The sequence below is a fragment of the Brachycentrus maculatus genome, unplaced genomic scaffold (assembly GCF_059751285.1).
Source record: "Brachycentrus maculatus isolate JH-2025_06_01 unplaced genomic scaffold, ASM5975128v1 h1tg000159l, whole genome shotgun sequence".
Lineage (NCBI taxonomy): Eukaryota > Metazoa > Arthropoda > Insecta > Trichoptera > Brachycentridae > Brachycentrus > Brachycentrus maculatus.
In genome coordinates, this window is record NW_028280912.1 from 255,861 (window position 1) to 274,973 (window position 19,113).

The 19,113-nt window shown below is 36.2% G+C and overlaps 1 protein-coding gene across 3 annotated transcripts in view; it reads right to left on the reverse strand.

Annotated features, from left to right (window-relative positions):
- The window catches only part of MICAL-like (protein), a 175,745-nt gene that overhangs the window by 80,567 nt on the left and 76,065 nt on the right, over nt 1-19,113 (reverse strand). For all 3 annotated transcript variants that reach the window (XM_088261593.1, XM_088261595.1, XM_088261596.1), the window contains exon 3: nt 17,497-17,681. In XM_088261593.1, coding sequence (XP_088117719.1) covers nt 17,497-17,681 — 185 coding nt within the window. The remainder of the gene's footprint in view (nt 1-17,496; nt 17,682-19,113) is intronic.

The following is a 19,113-nucleotide window of genomic DNA, read 5'->3' on the forward strand; positions in this document are numbered from 1 at the left end:
AACGCCACACTCAACGTCAATCTGCCTTGGCAAATAATCACCACATTACATACATAATTATAAGTAAAAAAAATAAAGAATACCATACGAAAAAACTCTTTTGACTGCTTATTTTCAGAATAAAAAATGATAAAAAAACAACTAACTGTCAAGCCGCTTCTCCGCAGGGGTAGACAGAGAGAATAGAACGCCACACCAATATGTTTTGGCAAGCAATCTTCGCATCTTCCACATTCATACATACATCCCCGCCGATCATTCCGACTCCTGACTTGACCTCTTTAAAATATTTAAAATACTTGATCGTGCCATGTCTTTTTCGGTCTTTCTTTGCTTCTATTACAAACTAAATTCGCCTGAAATCGCCTGCTAAAATAAGCGTTATACAAAATAAATTATGAAAGTGAGATACTTATCAAGATCAATAAAAAATAACGTGTAATGCGAAAACTGGTCATAATTACGTTTATGTGGTGTTACTTGACTCAGCGAATTATTTTTGCGTTTGATCATAACATTTCTTGCACATAACTTTTAATTATTTAATTACTCTACGTAACAGTAAATGTCTACATACAAAACGCCACAATCTTTGATATGTTAGATAAATAAAATGTACGTATGATTAATTTGATCGCAATTAAAATCTACGCGAGAGGAAGAAATACGAGCCATTTCAGTCCTGATATTAAATTTCTAAATAATGACATACCCCCGCAGTAGAAGAATTAATGATAAGGCAAAAAATTACACAGTTCAAATCACAATTTGTGAAATTGCACAACACCCAGGTGTTGGCGTCAATAACAAACCTTTTTTTGACATCTCAACATAGATGAAGAAGAACATGAAAGTCAGGGCATTTACGACCGACAGTGTGGTTGTCAATAATGCATGCAATAATAATAATGGTGAATTTATGTATTAATTTTTAAATCAAACACTGATTTTTTGAGTCTACTAAGCTGTATTTTATTAAAAAAAACACATAAAAAAATTATATTGTGACAATCGTTTCGCCTTGTTAGGGCATTATCAAACGAATGTCTTAACAATCCGAAACAATTGTCACAATATTAATTTTTTATGTGTTTTTGTTAATAAAATACAACTCAGTAGACTCAAAAAATCTGTGTTTGATTTAAAAATTAATACATAAATTAAAATGGAGTTCTACAAATTAAACGCCAAATGATGTAATGTTGTAGGCGAAAATAAAATGTATTTATGAAAGGGAGTTGAAATTTGCCAACCATTGATTTATAATGGGTCAGTTGGCAAGCACTCCGTGTTCTTATCAGTGACACAAGGCCACTTCTAGTGGTATAGTGGTAAAGTGGTATAGTGGTAGTATCAGCCGTCCGCCTCTGGCTCGCGCAGAGTGGCGGCCGCGGCCGAGACGGGGATAGTCCGTCGAGACGTGTTCTAGAGGAAGTGATACGGAGGCAATTAAGCAAGGAGAACTTCCCGAAGAGGTTTTGAACACCGTTGCAACTATAAATCACATGTTAGTGTCTCGAAGTGTATGCCAGACCGGTGCCCGGTGCCCGGTGCCCGGTGCCCGGTGCCCGGTGCCCGGTGCCCGGTGCCCGTATATAGCAACGATGGCGTTATTCTCACCTCTCTGTGTATACATCACATGTACCGTAGTGTGCAGAGAAATTGGTTGTAGTATGGTAGGTTAGTCTGATTTTACGATATTACGGGATAAATACAACAACAGTTTAAAAAACGATGCAATATTCGGCATAATAGATCAAGTAGCGTAGTGGTCCTATCCAGAATGGAAGCAGTAGTTTGTATTTTTATAAATTATATTTGCATTTTAATTATTATCATTTCATGGTACACGCATTTACATAATATATTTTAAGGATAAGCAAAAAATCCTACATGGTCTGTGCGTGGGTATAAAATGTACAACAATAAACACCATAAGTACAAAGCTAATTGGTACGATTTTACGAACTTTAAAAAAAACAAGTTAAATATGTCAAAATGTGCGGAAAGACTATTTACATCGGAAGAAACATGGACAGAATTGATTTTGTGGTGAAATGCTGCGAGATGGCGCGAGTGTCATTCTAGAACTGAGTAAAATGGTGCCATTTCTATTGCTACAACGTCTGAATGGTATCTCCTGTAATATTTCTAAAAGTGTAATTACGCCATGTTGCACCGAATGAGCGATATGGTATTATTTAATAAAATCGAGTATTGGAACATGGTGGTGTGTGATATCGTAATTCGAGAGTTTGCAACACAAACATGACTGTCAAATTGGTCCTAATGTCTTGGCAGATACTGCCATGTTAATTAAGACGCGATACCTGAGGATTGTTTTGAAGCAGGATTGGTTTATCTCGCGTGTAACGGGCAGCTCCGGTGGCCGCGTGAGAATCGTGTCATGATCTGCTGATAATCGCAGTCTAGGAGGACTGTCGCCTGTCGCCTGTCGCCCCGAGCCGAATTAACGAACAGGGCTAAACAAGCTCGCTTCGTATATTATATATAGCCTTAGGCTGTCATCCATTGACCGTTGGAAGCGGTAACGACGCGCAGGAAGGCGTCATTCAAGATTGATCAGAGAAACGTCAAAAAAAAATCACGATAATTAAATAATGCCCCACTTATAAAAAAAGTGGCGGGCCTGCACTGGAAGAGAGTCGCGTCCAACAGAGAACTGTGGAAGTCCAAGAGGGAGGGGGCTTTGTTCAATACTGGACCAAGAAGAAGTCTGAAGTAAGTAAATCTGTTATTTTGTCTCAATCCTGTGGATTGGTCTGCAGCAACAAATGATACCTCCTTCGTCTATCCGGTCTATTTCGCAAAACCCTCTTCAGTAAGTAAGCTCTTTGGATTGTAATGTATGTAATATTCTTATGTGCGAAAGTGAAGCATGGAGCTGGCAAACGAAGGATGAAAGTAGACTGAATGCAGTCGAAATACGATCCCTCAGACGAATGTGCGACAAAACGATGTATGATAGATGTTCGAATGGTGAAATAAGGAAAGAATGCAAGGCTGAGATTAGGCATTATCGATAAAATTAAGAAAGGTGTGTTGAGATTGTTCTGATATCTGGAACGAATAAGTGATGAAAGAACGGTAAAACAAATTCATGAGGCGAATGCAGTTGTTAATAGAAGCGGAGGAAGACCGAGAAATACTCGGCATGATCTTAAATATCTTAAAATGGTCATGTCAGGGGTCGGAATAATCGGAGGGTATGTATGAGGTGGTAGAATGTTGAAAAAGCTAAGATTGTTTGCAAAGACAGAGTGGTATGGCGTTCTATTCTCTCTGCCTACCTTTGCGGAGAAGCGACGTGACGATTAGTTAGTTAGTTATTTTGATTGACTATCGATGGTTGCGTAATCGTAACGCGTCGGATTTTCGGACGCTAATTGGTAAGATAGCGAGGAATGATACGAGAGCCCGTATCCAAAATAATAAGGTGAGAAAAATTCGGGCACTTCACAGCTATTAAACCGAAATAACCAGCCGTGTAAAATTTTATCGGTTATTTAATTAACAATTACGTTTTCGAATGGCCATGTTCACATTCGGATGTAAATTTGTTTTCCTCCGATGCCCAATACAAATTGACGGCATCACAGAGCATCGCCGCTTAGTGTGTTTGCAGACGTTAAGGTGGGTTTACATCGAGTCGGTTGCTGACGCCAGTACTGGCACCGAGAACTGACTTGCACTGTTTGCACGTAGCCATCAGTCGAGGTTTTTATTTTACAAGCTATTAAAGTCAGTGAGGAAAAATTAACTCTCGAAAATGACAGTGTTTGATGCGAGACAATTATTTTTTGAGAAATGTTTCCCATCTAGTATTAGAAGAAGAGATATCTTCATTTAAAAAGTTATTTATTCAATATTACTCTGGACTGGTACCTGAAACGGAGGGCTGATCAATTTCCTTCATGTGTTATCAAGATAACACTGTGTTTATATGATGCAGTGCCCTATGTACCACAGGGTGAGGATAAGGGTTTAAAGAAAAATAAACTAGTTTGGATAAGGAAGTAGATAAACGATACCGTGGATAAACTACAGCATAGAACACCGTACAACGGCGACTGATTAACGACTGTTTTTTTTTTAATTACCCAACGTTTAAATGACTCTGAAATCTAACTACGGCTTATGCAACACCGCTTATCATTGCCCTACTCGACTGTCCAAACTCAAAACACAGTAAGGGACATTTTTTGTAGTATGGTTTTTTTGCATTTTTGGACTAAGTAGATTCTACTTAGTCCAAAAATGCAAAAAAAAACGTACTACAAAAAAATGTCCCTTACTGTGTTTTAAGTTTGGACAGCCGTACTAGGTTTCAACTTTATGAGTTTTATAGTCTTTACCTACTTGTGAGTGTATTTAGTCTTTATATTTAAAGTTACTATAATTTCATGTATTATGAGTGAAAAAAAATTAGACGATGTCAGTACCGCTGACGCGGGTGACAGGGAGAACATATTGTCTTCAAAATAAGAATATAGAAGAAGAGATATATTTATCTAAAAATAAACGAGTTTGGATGAGGAAGTAGAAAAATTATACCGTGGATAAACGACAGCATTGGACGCCGGGAATATTGAAGTCAGCACTGAAGTGGTGTACTACCGAGTCATGCATACCGTATAGCTGTACAGTCAGCACCGACTTGCCTCGCGTTTGAAGCCAGTAACTGACTCGATGTAAATATAGCCTCACACGTATCAACACGCCCAACAAATAAACCGTTCAAACATAACTTGGGCCGCGATTTGAGTTGACCCCAAGGTTCGCCACCTGGCAACTCTCTATGCACATCGAAATCACTAGCTCACGAACTGCAATTAATTAGATTCCGCGTTGCGTACAACGGCAGACGTCATTACTAACGCGATATTCGGCCAGAGTCAGACTTTATTAATCGATTCGTGTAATCGGTACACGTTAAAATCGGTTTTTAATCGAAATAAAAGCCCATAATATTGAGCTAAATCTATCGCATACAAGACGCAGAAGTTTAAGAAATTTTAAATGTTCCTACTATCCCAAAATCTCCTCGTAAATATAATAAAATAAATACTAAATACAAAAGTTTTGGGTGTGTTTAAATTCTTGTTCACAATAAATTAATAAATTATTTAATAACTGGTAAAATTATAGCATAAAAAATGTACATCGTGTTTTACGGAGTCTCCCAGTATGTAAAATAATCCAGTTAGATTATTTATTGATTCGGCATTAACTTTGTGGAATGAAATGATTATTTTATTAAAATTAAACACTTGAATTTACCACTTTATCGAGTTTTATTTTTATTTACGACTAGTTTCGAAAACGACCGATGTTTTCATCTTCTGGTACAAATTCAAATTGAATTAAGTTTTAATTTGTACCAGAAGATGAAAACATCTGTCGTTTTCGAAACTAGTCGTAAATAAAAATAAAACTCGATAAAGTGGTATATTCAAGTGTTTAATTTTAATAAAATAATCCAGTTAGGATCCAGAATCTATATAAAAGGATCTCTGCTAAGTAAAAGCTTTCTCAAACCAACCACAATGGCTCCAGTAAACTAAAGCATAACGCGTCATGAGAATAATGCTATATGTTAGAGTTCTAAAAATTTAAGTAGTATGGTTGTCAATTATAGAATCACGTAACCAGCCTATGACATGTCCAAAACCCTGTAAATACCCTGACTTCCATATTCTTCATCTATGTTGAGATGTCAAAATATAAAAATTGTATTATAGATGTCGCAACTTGATATGAAACATTTACCGTTCCTTTTTATATGAAAGAAGATTGATGAAAGAAGGAAATTGAGACCACTATAACATTGAAATCTCATCTGTAGGTTAGTAATCCAGTGTCTGATATAATAATTTATTTATTTTTCAAAAGACATTACATACATAAGACAAATATATAATATTCCCGATGAGTAATTTCTATTTCTCATTTTGGACATGGGATTAAGGTTAACAAGACTGGAACACAAATAATAAAGTTACAAAAAAGGTTTTTTTTAAATAACCAAAACTAATACATGGCAAAATATAAAAACAATAAACAGATAAAATAAATAGGCATAAGAAGCATATTTAAAAGAAATAAATGAGAAAAACATAAGGTAAGAAGCGTGTTTAAAATAAACAAATGAGAAAATATAACAAATGAGAAAATATAAAAAAAAAAACATAAGGTTAAAACAAAATAAGAAAATATGACTAAACACTACATATATATCTTTCCATAAAGTATTTTTTCAGATAATTTATTTTGAATCCCCGAATAAATAATATGAATATGGAAAAATTATAGGCAATCAATAAGAGGATTGTAAATTTTAAAATAAAATTATCAAGTGTTAAACCCTTTGATCGAAACGCAAAAGTCACGAAACCAAAATTGAAAAGGGTCGACATAATAAATACAGGTTAGCCAAACATCACACGACACGAAGCGATTGTTTTTTATGTCAATTTGTCTCTCGAATGCGAGGACATAAATCACAGTTTGTATTACCAACGAGTCTTCATTGTTCACAGCGAAAGAGCGTAACTTTTTAATTACGAATCCAAACGCGTCCAACTTGTCGTTAGGGCTTGTTAAACGCGTGTGACACTTGACAATGGGAACAAATAACACATTTGCTTGGTGACTTTAAAAAAGTGATAATTAGTATTCTTGCTGCGAGACAAAGATGGGGATTGAATGGGGAATAGAATTTCTCAGAGGCATCTCAGTAACGACTGCCAAAATACAATACTAATATGGAAAGTTTAAAGAGTATCCTAATGTATACTATTCAGACGTAAATAAACAAAAGATAATTTCATTAATTGATTCGGCAGTCACTTTGTGGTGAAATCTATCAATTTTCAATTTACTATTTTAAATACCACTATTTCTTAAAATCTACCACTAATTCGATACATTATTTATCATTTGGTGTTAGAAATTGATGCGGAATGCATCGAAACACGTATTGCAATACATTTTAAGAAATAGTGGTATTTACCAGGTAAAATTTATATTATTTATTTCATTTCACACTAGTTTCGAAAAGTACAGATGTTTTCATCGACAGGTGATCACAGAAACTAACGAGCTAAACATCATTCAGGTATTGATAGGGGTGTGTGGTTATAACTATTATCTAATACGAATGTTTAATTTTTAATAATAAAATTAAATTTAAATTAAAACAAAAGATGATTTATATAATATAGAGAAAGAATACCGAAAATAACATTTAGAAAACCGTGTCGGCTTGTGGTCCCGTGGTTAGTGCCGCGAATACTTGAGCCAGAGTTTCTCGGTTCGAACCCACTCTGCAATTTGATACCTATTTCTAATAATGAGCCGCTTAGGCTCACAGAAATCGTATGAAATTTAAGTATTTTTGTAAATAATAAAAAAAACACAAATATTTATCTTCATTTATTTTAAAAAAGAGGAATTCACAAGCCATTAACGGTGCAAATGTTTACACTATAATCACTCAATAAAAATCTACAAGTTAAAAGGAAACAAATTAGAGCATTCGCTTATTCTCGATAATTTGGACCGGTAGACAGACATAAATCCTCGGGGCAGTTATCGTAAAAAAACGGCGGGAAGTTAGACACAGAAGATAATGTAAAAAAATTAATTCAAGTATAATAATAAACATTTGAGATGGCGGCGGAAGGTATCAAAAGGGACCGATCTGAGAGCCAGGCGGCCAGGTATACACTTACGCACGCCCTCTAGGGACTCGGTCAGGAGTAGTCAAATTCCCAAATACACCCAAATAATGTGGCTTCATTTCTACACTTTTATTAGTTCTCGGGACATTCTCGGGACAAATAAAAATATTTTATAAACAAACATGATTGAAAGAGGTCTCTGCTAAATACAAGCTTTCCTCATCCCACCGTAGATGGCTATTGTGAACTCGCGCATATAGTGTTACGAGTTTGATCAATATATCTAAAGTTTCATGAATTTGAGTACTGTGGTTGTCAATCATGGGTAGAATCAGTGAATGTTACGCGTGTGTTAAGTTAAGTATCACTTAACCAAGACTATGACGGTCCTGTAAATGTCCAGACATCCATATTCTTCTTAATCTTTATAACAAAAAAATTTAAAAAATAACTCCTAATTGGAGATAATCAAGATTTCTGAAGTATGTGGACACACTCAAAATGTTGTTGACGTCATATATTTTGGTTAAATAAAAAAGAAACGCGCAGGACCGCGAAGCCTTTGCCATAGTGATGGCCAACGTTGGGGGGAGAAACACACAAAGAAGAAAAAAAGAAAATCCAAAGATTAAAGTAAAGTAAAACACAACAAAGTGCACCATTCCTATAATCACTTGCTAAATATAACACAAGAAAATCAACAGTGTCTCAGAGATTGGACCGGAAAAGTTGGAAGTCGCTGCTCTCGTATGGAGAAGAGTGAAAGGAAATCTGTGTGAGAAGAATGGAGATAGCGACCCCGGACAAAAGGCGTAGTGAGAGATGAGGGAACCAAAAAAAAACAAACAGGGTCGATGAAACAAAACGAGTACCGCCCGGGAACAACGATATATAATACGAGATGAACACGCAAGGCGGAACTGTGTATAGCGGAGATCAAAAGAGGAACCGGGCAACTCAGGGAGGGGAGAGAGGACGAAGAGGGTAAAACGCTGGGAGCAACAATAAGACTGGTCCTGACGCAACCAGACCAACACTAAACGGTAAACAAAGACTACCAGCGGCTCGGGAAGACTCTCAGCCACAATACGGGTCCGAATACAGGAGAGGGAAAAAAGGGAATCCTTTTACGCTGTGGGAATATTCTGAATCGGGTGTCTGGGAGAGTGAGGACGGAATAAAGAGAGCAATAAGCGGCAGCCTGTGGAAGGGTCATCACGCCGAATTACCCTCACGGGGAAAGACCGAACAAACTCACATTGGAGCAAACATGAGCGGTCCATTGGCAAATGGAAGCTGTGGTGGTCGTGCTAGCTAAAACTTATATCTAGATTTCAGTATGTAGCCATAATTTATCTTTTATAAGACCTCAATACGAAATTTATTTGATTTGTCAAGGACTTGTTGAGTAGAGAAAAAAAATGACATTGAAACAATTGCCACAAAATAAATAAGCTACCGCGATAATTGACAAATAAAAATGTGACAATTCGGTTAACATCAGTCGGTTAATACTGATGACCTCCGCCTTGACCGACTCCATAGTATAGTGGTTAGCACATTTGGTTACCATGCGGGGTCAAAATAAATATGTTTTTTCACTCTAATATTCATTTATAATTTTTAATTAAAAAAATTATTTGCCAAATAAAAAAATTATGCATATTACCACAAAGTGACTGCCGAATCGATTAACGAAATTACTTAAAGCGCTAGATAGACTGATCACCTTGTCTTAATATAATAAACTATCAAATTAACATTGCATCGATTTGATGCAGTGCCCTATGCACCATTGGGTGCGGATTATGGTCAGTAGTAGTAATACTTACTAACCAGTTTAACGTAATATTAAATAGTTAAAAACTTAAAACAATATACAAAAAGTTGAATTTTACACGTACATATTTCGAATTTAAAAAAAATATTTTATTCATTTTCTTTTATTTTATTGAAAGGAAGAACAACAGTTACAATATATGATACATCAGAATACAAAAAATAAAATCATGAGTACCAATTATAGTTCTTCACAACTATGCATAAGAAAGGTCTATATAAAGGAAGAACATGAGACAAGGATGGGATAAGGAGAAAAGGAGATGGCAGTGATAGGAAAAGAAGAAAAGGAAAGGACAGGGAATAGAATTACCTTTTTAGGTTTATAAGATTTCGAACAATTTAGCTTATTAAATGTTATTTAATATACGTGATATTAAATACAATGAACGTAACACAAGCAGCATTTAATTTTTTAACGATAAAAATATGGATAGCCGCACTCATTTTCGCCGAGATATCGTAATACCGGAGAAAGTTATATTGTAATCAAAATTATTGGCCAATTATAGCCAATTTGGACTAACAGTTTAATGCACAATGAAGTTTATGTAGTGAATCGCATAAAACAGATAAAATTACACTTAATATCGATTACGAAAATTTTACGATACAATATTGGGTAATATTTAAATCTCGTAGAAATACAATACTGAATATAATAACGACTATCGTTTCAATACAAGATGAAGGTGATATGCTTTAAAATGGTAATATTAACAAGAATCCAAATATATTTTTTTTGAATGTGAAAGTCTGGACATTTACGGGGCTTGCGACCGTCATAGGCTGGTTTAAGTGATCACTTTACACATATGTAACATTCACAACATTTTGAGTGTGTCCCAATACTTGTTCACAAAATCTGGATTATCTCCAATTACAGGAGTTATTTTCATATTATTTTTTGACATCTCATCAAAGGTGAAGAAGAATATGGAAGTCTGGGCATTTACATTTATGTTACACGTGTGTAAAGTGATCACTTGAACCAGCCTATGACGGTCGTCAGCCCCGTAAATGCCCAGACTTCCATATTCTTCTTCATCTTTGATGAGATGTCAAAAAAATAAAAATAATAGTATGTAACATTCAGCAATTCTACCCATAATTGACAGCCTCACTACTAAAATTCTTGGAACATCTATATATATGATTCAATTTCGAAACATAGTACTTGAATCACCAGAATTTTACTAGAGACATCTATTGGTGAGATGAAAGACGCTTTTTATTGAGCAGAAACTCTTTCATCTGTATGTGAGGTCCTATAATTGGAGATAATCCAGATTTGGGAACAAGTATTTGAACACACTCAAAATGTTGTAATATTAAAAATGATTAAAATAGGGTCAAAATACTGATCGGTTCCATGATAATTTACTAATCTGCATGTCAGAACTGTAGATGCCCAGATGCCCACTTACCATCGTGCAATCTAACGAATAATGCAATCTGGCGAAGGAATAACGAGATTGCAATTTTCTTTCACGTTCTCGTTAAGTAATAAACGTCCAGATATAGTCTCCCCGGACTGATGGGCGGTTGCGTTTTCAAGAGGAGATAATAATTTCAAAAGTCGGAAGCATCCTTTGCAAAGCGAACATCACGAAATCGCGAGGCGCAGAAAAGCAAACACAAGGTCTTCTGGATTGTAAGAGCTACAGTGAAGGGGCATGTAACGAGGCAATTCATAGACAGGAAAAATGATAAGGACATGAAATTTTAACATTTCAATTTAATAATCGTTCGATCAGATAAACCGTTTCCGTAATAGAGTAACGATCGTTAGCTATAAATTGATCGAAGTAATATTAATTTAATATTATTTTTTGACATCTCATCAAAGATGAAGAAGAACATGGTAGTCTGGGCATTTACGGGGCTGACGACCGTCATAGGCTGGTTTAAGTGATCACTTTACACACGTGTAACATTCACCAATTCTACCCATTATTGACAACCACACTACTCAAATTCTTGGAAGTTCTATATATATAAACCAATTTTGAAACATTATTCTTGAATCACTAGAACTTCACTAGAGACATCTATTGGTGAGGTGAAAAGAAGCTTTTCATTGAGCAGAAACTCTTTTATTAGTATGTGAGGTCCGAATCCTGGATTATAATCACACACATGAGAAACGCCAGAAAATATCATTTTTATTTTTATTTGACCAGATAATTTATTTACAACATTTCGAGTGTGTCCAAATACTTGTTCACAAAATCTGGATTATCTCCAAATTAATTATTGGAGAGTATCCAGATTTTGTGAACAAGTATTTGGACAACCTCAAAATGTTGAAGTAATATTAATTTAAGTTTATCTTACATAAATTATACGCAAAGCCCAAGCGATTTGACCATCGACATCCGGTATTGGTGTGCCTAGTTTTATCCATTGTTGAATCAGGGAAGATTAAGACATCTCATTCGGGAAAAAAATGGTCGTAGAAATGCCAACAGAACACAAATAAGCGCCGTATAAAGGAGTTGTAAAGGTTGGATGCGAGAAAAAACTCGAGTGTTAAGGTACCGATGACCGGGAAAAGGTTTAACTCGAATCCTCGGATTCAGAAGACGCACGTATACCGCCGTTACGTGGCGGTTGAGATTAATTGAAATTGAACAAACGGGCTAATAGATGGCCATCGAGTGAACCGCGCGGGTGGTAACATGATCTAGTAGACCGTGATGACCCGGCAGCGCTTTGTCTGATGTTTGGGAGGGTAACACTGCGTGATGTTCTTTTCAAGCTGCGGACCTCAAGAATGGATATTAATTCTCAACCACCAGGTAGGATGTGCCGTTCCAACTGAAGGTTTTCGTTTTCTCCCTATAGTTTAAAATAACCCTTTCTAAACAGGTTTATACCCGTATAAGCATCGGACGTGGGTTGATCGAGACGTAGGTTTTTAACACAAGGATACTTCGATGATTACGTTAAAGGAGGATAAAGGCGGTCACGGAGTAGAAAAAATGTAAAAGTCGTAATCGCACCGGGAGTTTACAGTGCATCTTTCGAATTAATCGGTTTGTTCTTTTCGCCTGTGAGAGACTCGCGGAGCCGGGATTTTAATAGTGCCGTATAGCTTGGGGTCGGTCGGTCGGCTGGTCGGCTGGCCACACACGGAGTCCATTGTGATGGTCCTCTCTCACGTTGTTTTGTGGTATCGTGAGGCGCAAACGCATTCGGATCGGGATCGTAAGACCAATACGTCTCGAAAAACGATTAAAAAGGTACTTGGGAATGGTAATCAAAGCGTCATCCTCCGCATAAAGGACTCGAGGAGAATCGAGATCCTAATAAAGATATCTCGAGAGACACATCAATGGAGTCCTTCACATAACCGGTGTATATATTACACAAACTAGTACATGTGATATTCTTTTTTTCCGATTGTCTACTGTCTCTTCTCCATTTCCTTTTCCACACTGGGGTAATATCATTCGCCCTAAACTACTTCAGAGATACAAATGACAAAATTGATGGAGATCGGGGTGATAAATTCAAGCCAGTGTAATTTACCTATATACCATTCGTAATGTGTAAAAGATCTTTATTTGTGATTTTCTTTTGCGTTATAATATCATCGTTACCTTTACAATCAGTTAAATATGTACGAATTTCGACAAAAATGATCAGAAGAACAGGTTTGAAATGAGGACTTACGAAAATAAGGAGGTTGAAGCAATATTTCTCCCAAATAAAGCGTTATTATCTCGTATGGTAGAGGTGCCGGAGCGCGACTCAAAACTATTCAATTGGCATCGATGAATAGAATGTATTGAAAGCCTTTAAGAATTCTAGCATCAAACTTCATACAAATAATAACTGTGAAATGTAGGATAGTGTGCTTATGTAAAACCACATATGGTACAATGAATTCTCCTTTAACTTATAATAAGGAAATATCTCTACAGTATGCCGTTAACGTAAAGCAAATTTAGTAAAAGAAATTGAACAATGCATTTTAGATGCAGCTATATAACAGAATATAAAGACATGTCAATGGAATTTTAAAAAGCATGCAAGAAATAAACGTTGGAATATACTATCTTTATTCAGAAATCCCGTTAATAATTGACCATGTAACAAAAAGTACATCTCAAACAGGGTTGCCCAAATCATGGTGCATAAGATAATTATAAGTGGCGCATCTTAATATTTTCAATACCAATGTGATCTTAGTCCAATCAGCAAAGCCTTTGAAAATTTCAACTTCTAAACCACGCGTATTCAAATGCCACGTTGTATAAAAACGTACATATAAAAAAGACTGCGATTTATTTATTTAAAAGCACGTTTAGTGAAGCCTAATCCATGGAAGTGAAGTTGACAAAAGAATGATGAAAGTAGACAGAATGCAGTCGAAATGCGTTTTGTGCAGCAAAAGCTTGTATGATAGATGTTCGAAATGTATATAAGGAAATAATGCAAGGCTGATATAAGCATTATAAATAACATTAAGAAAGGTGTGTTGTGATGGTTTGGACATGTGGAATGAATGAGTGAGGAAGAACACTAAAACAAATTTATGAGGCGAATGTGGTAGGAAACAGGAGCGAAGGAAGACCGAGGGAAACACGGTATGATCAAGTATGTCAAATGCTTGAAGGCGGTCAGGTCAGGTCATTTCGTTTGTAGGTACATTAAAATTAATTATCAACAGGTCTCCGACTGAATTCTAATAATACGTAATGGAAAAGGTAGGACTTCTCGAACTAGGGACTGTGACATACTTTGATCTGAACATAAACGGGGACAACTGCGTTAACATGTTTTACACCTGATTTACATGAAAATATACGAGGTAATCTCAAGACAGCAATTGGTGATGATAATATTTTAATGAAAATTGATGTATTTTAATTTTAATTTTAACCGATTCACTAACCATTCACTAACACTCCGCGGGGGTAGGCAGAGAGAATAGAACGCCACACCCATATGTCTTTTCAAACCATCTTAGCTTTTTTAACATTCAACCATCTTCATACATATCCCCCGATTATTCCGACCCCTCCTGACCGGACCACTTTAAGGTATTTTAAATATTTTATCATACCAAGTTTTCCTCGGTGTTCTTTTGCTTCTATTTCCAACTACATTCTGTTGCACAATGCCTCATTAATTTGTTGAACTATTCTCTATTCACTCATTCGATTCATATCACCAAACCATCGCAACACACCTCTCTAAATTTTATCTATAATACTTTTCTCAGCCTTGCATTCCTTCATTATATCAATCAGCATTTGAACATTTATCATACATCGTTTTGCTGCACATTCGTACCTTCCCTCATTCTTCCGCCAGTTCATTTCATTTCCCATATAGCAGCAATGTGAAAAACCCCGAGTTTCTTCACTTATGTACGTCGTCACCATTACATATATTTTTATCCTGAATCCAAGATTTTGAAGCACTGGATCGATCAATTTTGATTCATATAATTAACGATCGAGTTAGTACTGCGTCGTTCTAACTAGATGTGTCATATAGCAGTTAGGAGCCGAAAATATGGGTTGCTCGTCAGACTGCGCGTTGATGCGTTGATATACATATTTTTACAAGTACGCAGGGCGTGTAAAAATTATACAAGTATGAAAAAGTGTACATACATTTATATGTAATCCAACCCTATGCTATGTTAGCACTAAATTTAGCGAGTGTGCCTTTGCTGTTGCCGACCGATGGCGTAGAATGCCCTTCCTCCAGTAGGCAGAGAGGATGGTACGCCACTCTTCTGTCCTGACATACACTCCTAGCATCCTTCACGTCATACGTCTGGTCATACATGTCCTCCGATTACGTGGACTTTCGACACCACCAGATTTTAGCTTCTAATTAATTTGGTCGGGCCAAGTTTTTTTTGGCCGTCCTCGTTCTGTTCTCGCGTTCACATTTGCCAAATATTCTTTTGAAGTCATTCTCTCGTTTATTTATATACATTTCGATTAAATTGTAAATAAAAACACTATTTTTTTTACCACTTGAGTTATATTTATTTTAACGATTAGATTCGGAAGCCACAGATGCTTCCTTATCCACTTGAGTTAGTTTATATCGGGTCTGAATATAAACTAACTCAAGTGATAAAAAACAAGTGTTTTCGTTTGAAATTTCATCATATCTTACCACAAAGTAAACGCCGAAATAATAAATAAAATAGATTTTGATTGACAGTTATTTTTAATATACAATTCTTTTCAATATGTACTTGTTGACATCGGGTGAATCAAAACGGCAACCTGTCCAAGTGTGAAATTCAACAGGAATACGTTTATGATCTGAACCGTTGTTCGAACGGACATCTTCCGAGAAAAAAAATCGTAGAAAACAGCCCGAAGCGAGTTGACAAAGCTCCGCTTGCATAGGTATGTATGTATGCCTATTATCCACCAGCGCAGAAAGTAAACCGATGACACCTTAAACGCGGACCAAGAAAGTAACGACGGAACCGAACAGGAAATAACTCATGCGGAAGATTAAACGCAGATACTCGGAGATGCAAATAGTGGTAAGTATTGCCGAAAGGCACGATACTATTATAGAGTGTGAATAGAAGCCCCCTCATATGATGCTGGGATGACGAATCGGAACGAGGCGTTTGCCGAGCAATTGAGATGGACAACATTTTGAGTGTTTCCAAATACTTGTTCACAAAATCTGGATTATCTCCAATTACAGGAGTTATTTTCATTTTATTTTTTGACATCTCATCAAAGATGAAGAAGAATATGGAAGTCTGGGCATTTGCGGGGATGACGACCGTCATAGGCTGGTTAAAGTGATCATTTTACTCACGTGTAACATTCAACAATTGTACGGTCATAAACCCAATATTCCTCCTGAGTGAATATATAGCTTGTCGTGGTGTTCACCGAAACGACTGTAGGTGCTGTTCGAGTACCCGCCCAGCAACCTGCTATTGGTTTAGTTCCTCTCCAAAGTTGTTTCCAAATATTTACCCTTTTCGGTACTAGAAAATGCTAATTGTTTGTTGAAACCATCTTCCGCCATGGTCGCTGTTTGTTCGCCTTTGAGCGCATGGTGTGCCGCGTGTAGCGTTGCTAGAGGCGCGGCGGATGTCGGCCTATTTGGGTAACTGGACTCCCGTTTTAAGCGATTATTTTTTACGCGGTTTAGAAATAGCACGGAGAGAACATTGAATTTAAATATATGAAAGGTATGTCTCTTGCATAGATTTAAAATCTAATAATCTTTCTGACAGATGATAAGACATCCAATAACCGCGCATTCAATCCTTGTACGCCATTCGCGACTAGACTGGGATGAGAGGAGTAGAATTGTTCCGGACGGCTCAAGACCGCGAATCCTTTGCCATAGTGAAGAAGAAGAGGAGACCATATAACATATGATCAAAACGTAGAACAATGTCTACAATTTCATAAATTATATACTTAGGTCTTTTTCTAAAGTCGTGGCGATGACGGTTAGCTCGAGACTTCTTTACATTTCGACATCTCAACATAGATGAAGAAGAATATGGAGGTCTGAATATTTACAAGGCCTTATGACCTGTCATAGGCTGGTCAAGTAATCACTTTACACACGTGTAACATTCACCATTCTATCCATGATTGACAACCACAGTACTTAAATTTCTGAAGATATATATGGTATATATCCTTTAATTGACACCTTATTTCAAATGCGAGTTCTCGGCACCATCTATAGTAGTGTTGAGTAAGCTTTTGAACTAGCAGACCCCTTCATGGAATGTATGTAACAACCTCCCTTGAGATATAAATAAGTTTAATATAAATAACCCCGTAGTGGAGAGACCCAGAGATGTGGAAGAATATTTGGACACACTCCAAATATTTCAGTTTTCGTATATGCATCAAGTTCACTAAGTACGCTGAAGTAAGAAAGTAGATGTCGAGCGTAAAAACAAAATGCGTTGATATAAGACACTGACCTGTAGACGAGAAATGCTGATAGTACTGCGACAGGTACGTCAGAATGGATAGCCTGTCTGGAATCGAATACTGGACCATGTCTTCAGCGTCGAGCAGGGCAGGAATGCCAAGATAGGACTCTGCAGTACGGAAGGCCAGCTCGTTGTTATGGTAAACATCCTCTTTCTTTAGGCTTGGGAAATCACTGAAAAGAAGAAGAAAACAAAATTAAAATCTGTCGTTTATCGTACAAGTGGTAAAATCTGTGATAAAATATTTCTTAGATAATGAAATACACACTTTCAAACGCAACCTTGTCTTGTCATCTTACCATCATATGATGAAAACAGATGTCAACTGATATTTCCCATGCCTAGGTCTAATATCCGTAAAATTTGGATGCACCGAGATAATAAAATTATATGATTTTATCGAAATTAGTCAAGATTCGAAAAAGGGTAAATTTACATTCAAAAGTAATTAAATGATCAAACAACTATCAATTATAAAAATAATAAAAGGGTTAAAAACTTTTTTTCAATTAAATACTATAAACCTTATATTTGAACACTTAATATAAACTTTATAAAATAAAACAACTTTATTAATTTTTCAACCGGTTTCGAAAAGAACCTTGTCATCATCAGGGTTTATGTACTAATTCTAAAACATTGAAATACTCATAGTTAGGTTGTTAGTTAGTTATATAATGGTTTCATATATCGCTCACTCCTTTCAACACCGTCATATATAAAAAATGGTCAATTTTCAGTTGCGCATGTTTTCGGAATGCCCAGAAAATGTACTATATCCCAGCAAAAGCGACATATTTTTAACTTAATATTTACCCGCTACAGGGCAGAAAGTGTTGTTTTTGCATTTTGAAGAAAAGATGTTGTTTAATTATTTTTTTCAAATATTTTTAATATTTTTCAAATGGAGAAAAAACATTCAGGTTTTACCTAAAAAGATCTGTTGCACAGTTAAAAGTTCAACAAGTGGTTTGATTTTTATTTTTAATACATTTAAACATATTTTTAAACTTTAAAAACGATCTCCTGAAAAATCAACTTATTCGATATATGACGTTGTTGAAAGGAGTGAGTGAGAATATATATCTGGATGAGGATTAGCCTCATACATTTTTTTATGTAAACTTCTCACACAGCATTACTGAATACCGCCACAAATGATTTATTAAATTGAGTACATGCTTATATAGTATTTTATATCATATATTGTACAATGTAATAACGAGCATGATGATATATGTTGCGCAAATGAGATTAGTAGCGCGAGAACGTAATCTTTCAATATTCTTATGCGGAATTCGCTATTCAATTGAGCGCTTAGAACGTCTGCTCCATCAGTCACCATCAAAACGCAATCGTCCACAGTTGATCGACACTCTTCGCTTGGCTATTTTTACGTGACGATGTATTCTCTCCTCTCCTGCCTGGGTAACCTTGCACAAAGGTTATATTAATCTGTCGCCGTAAATCACGGGTAACTATGGACTCTACGAACGTGTACAGTCTTGGACCTGAACACAGACTCCGGTCGACCTCTAACTAACTAACTAACCTATCAAGGAGCGTTGCACTTGGTGCAGTTTACTTCAATTAAATCTCGGCGGG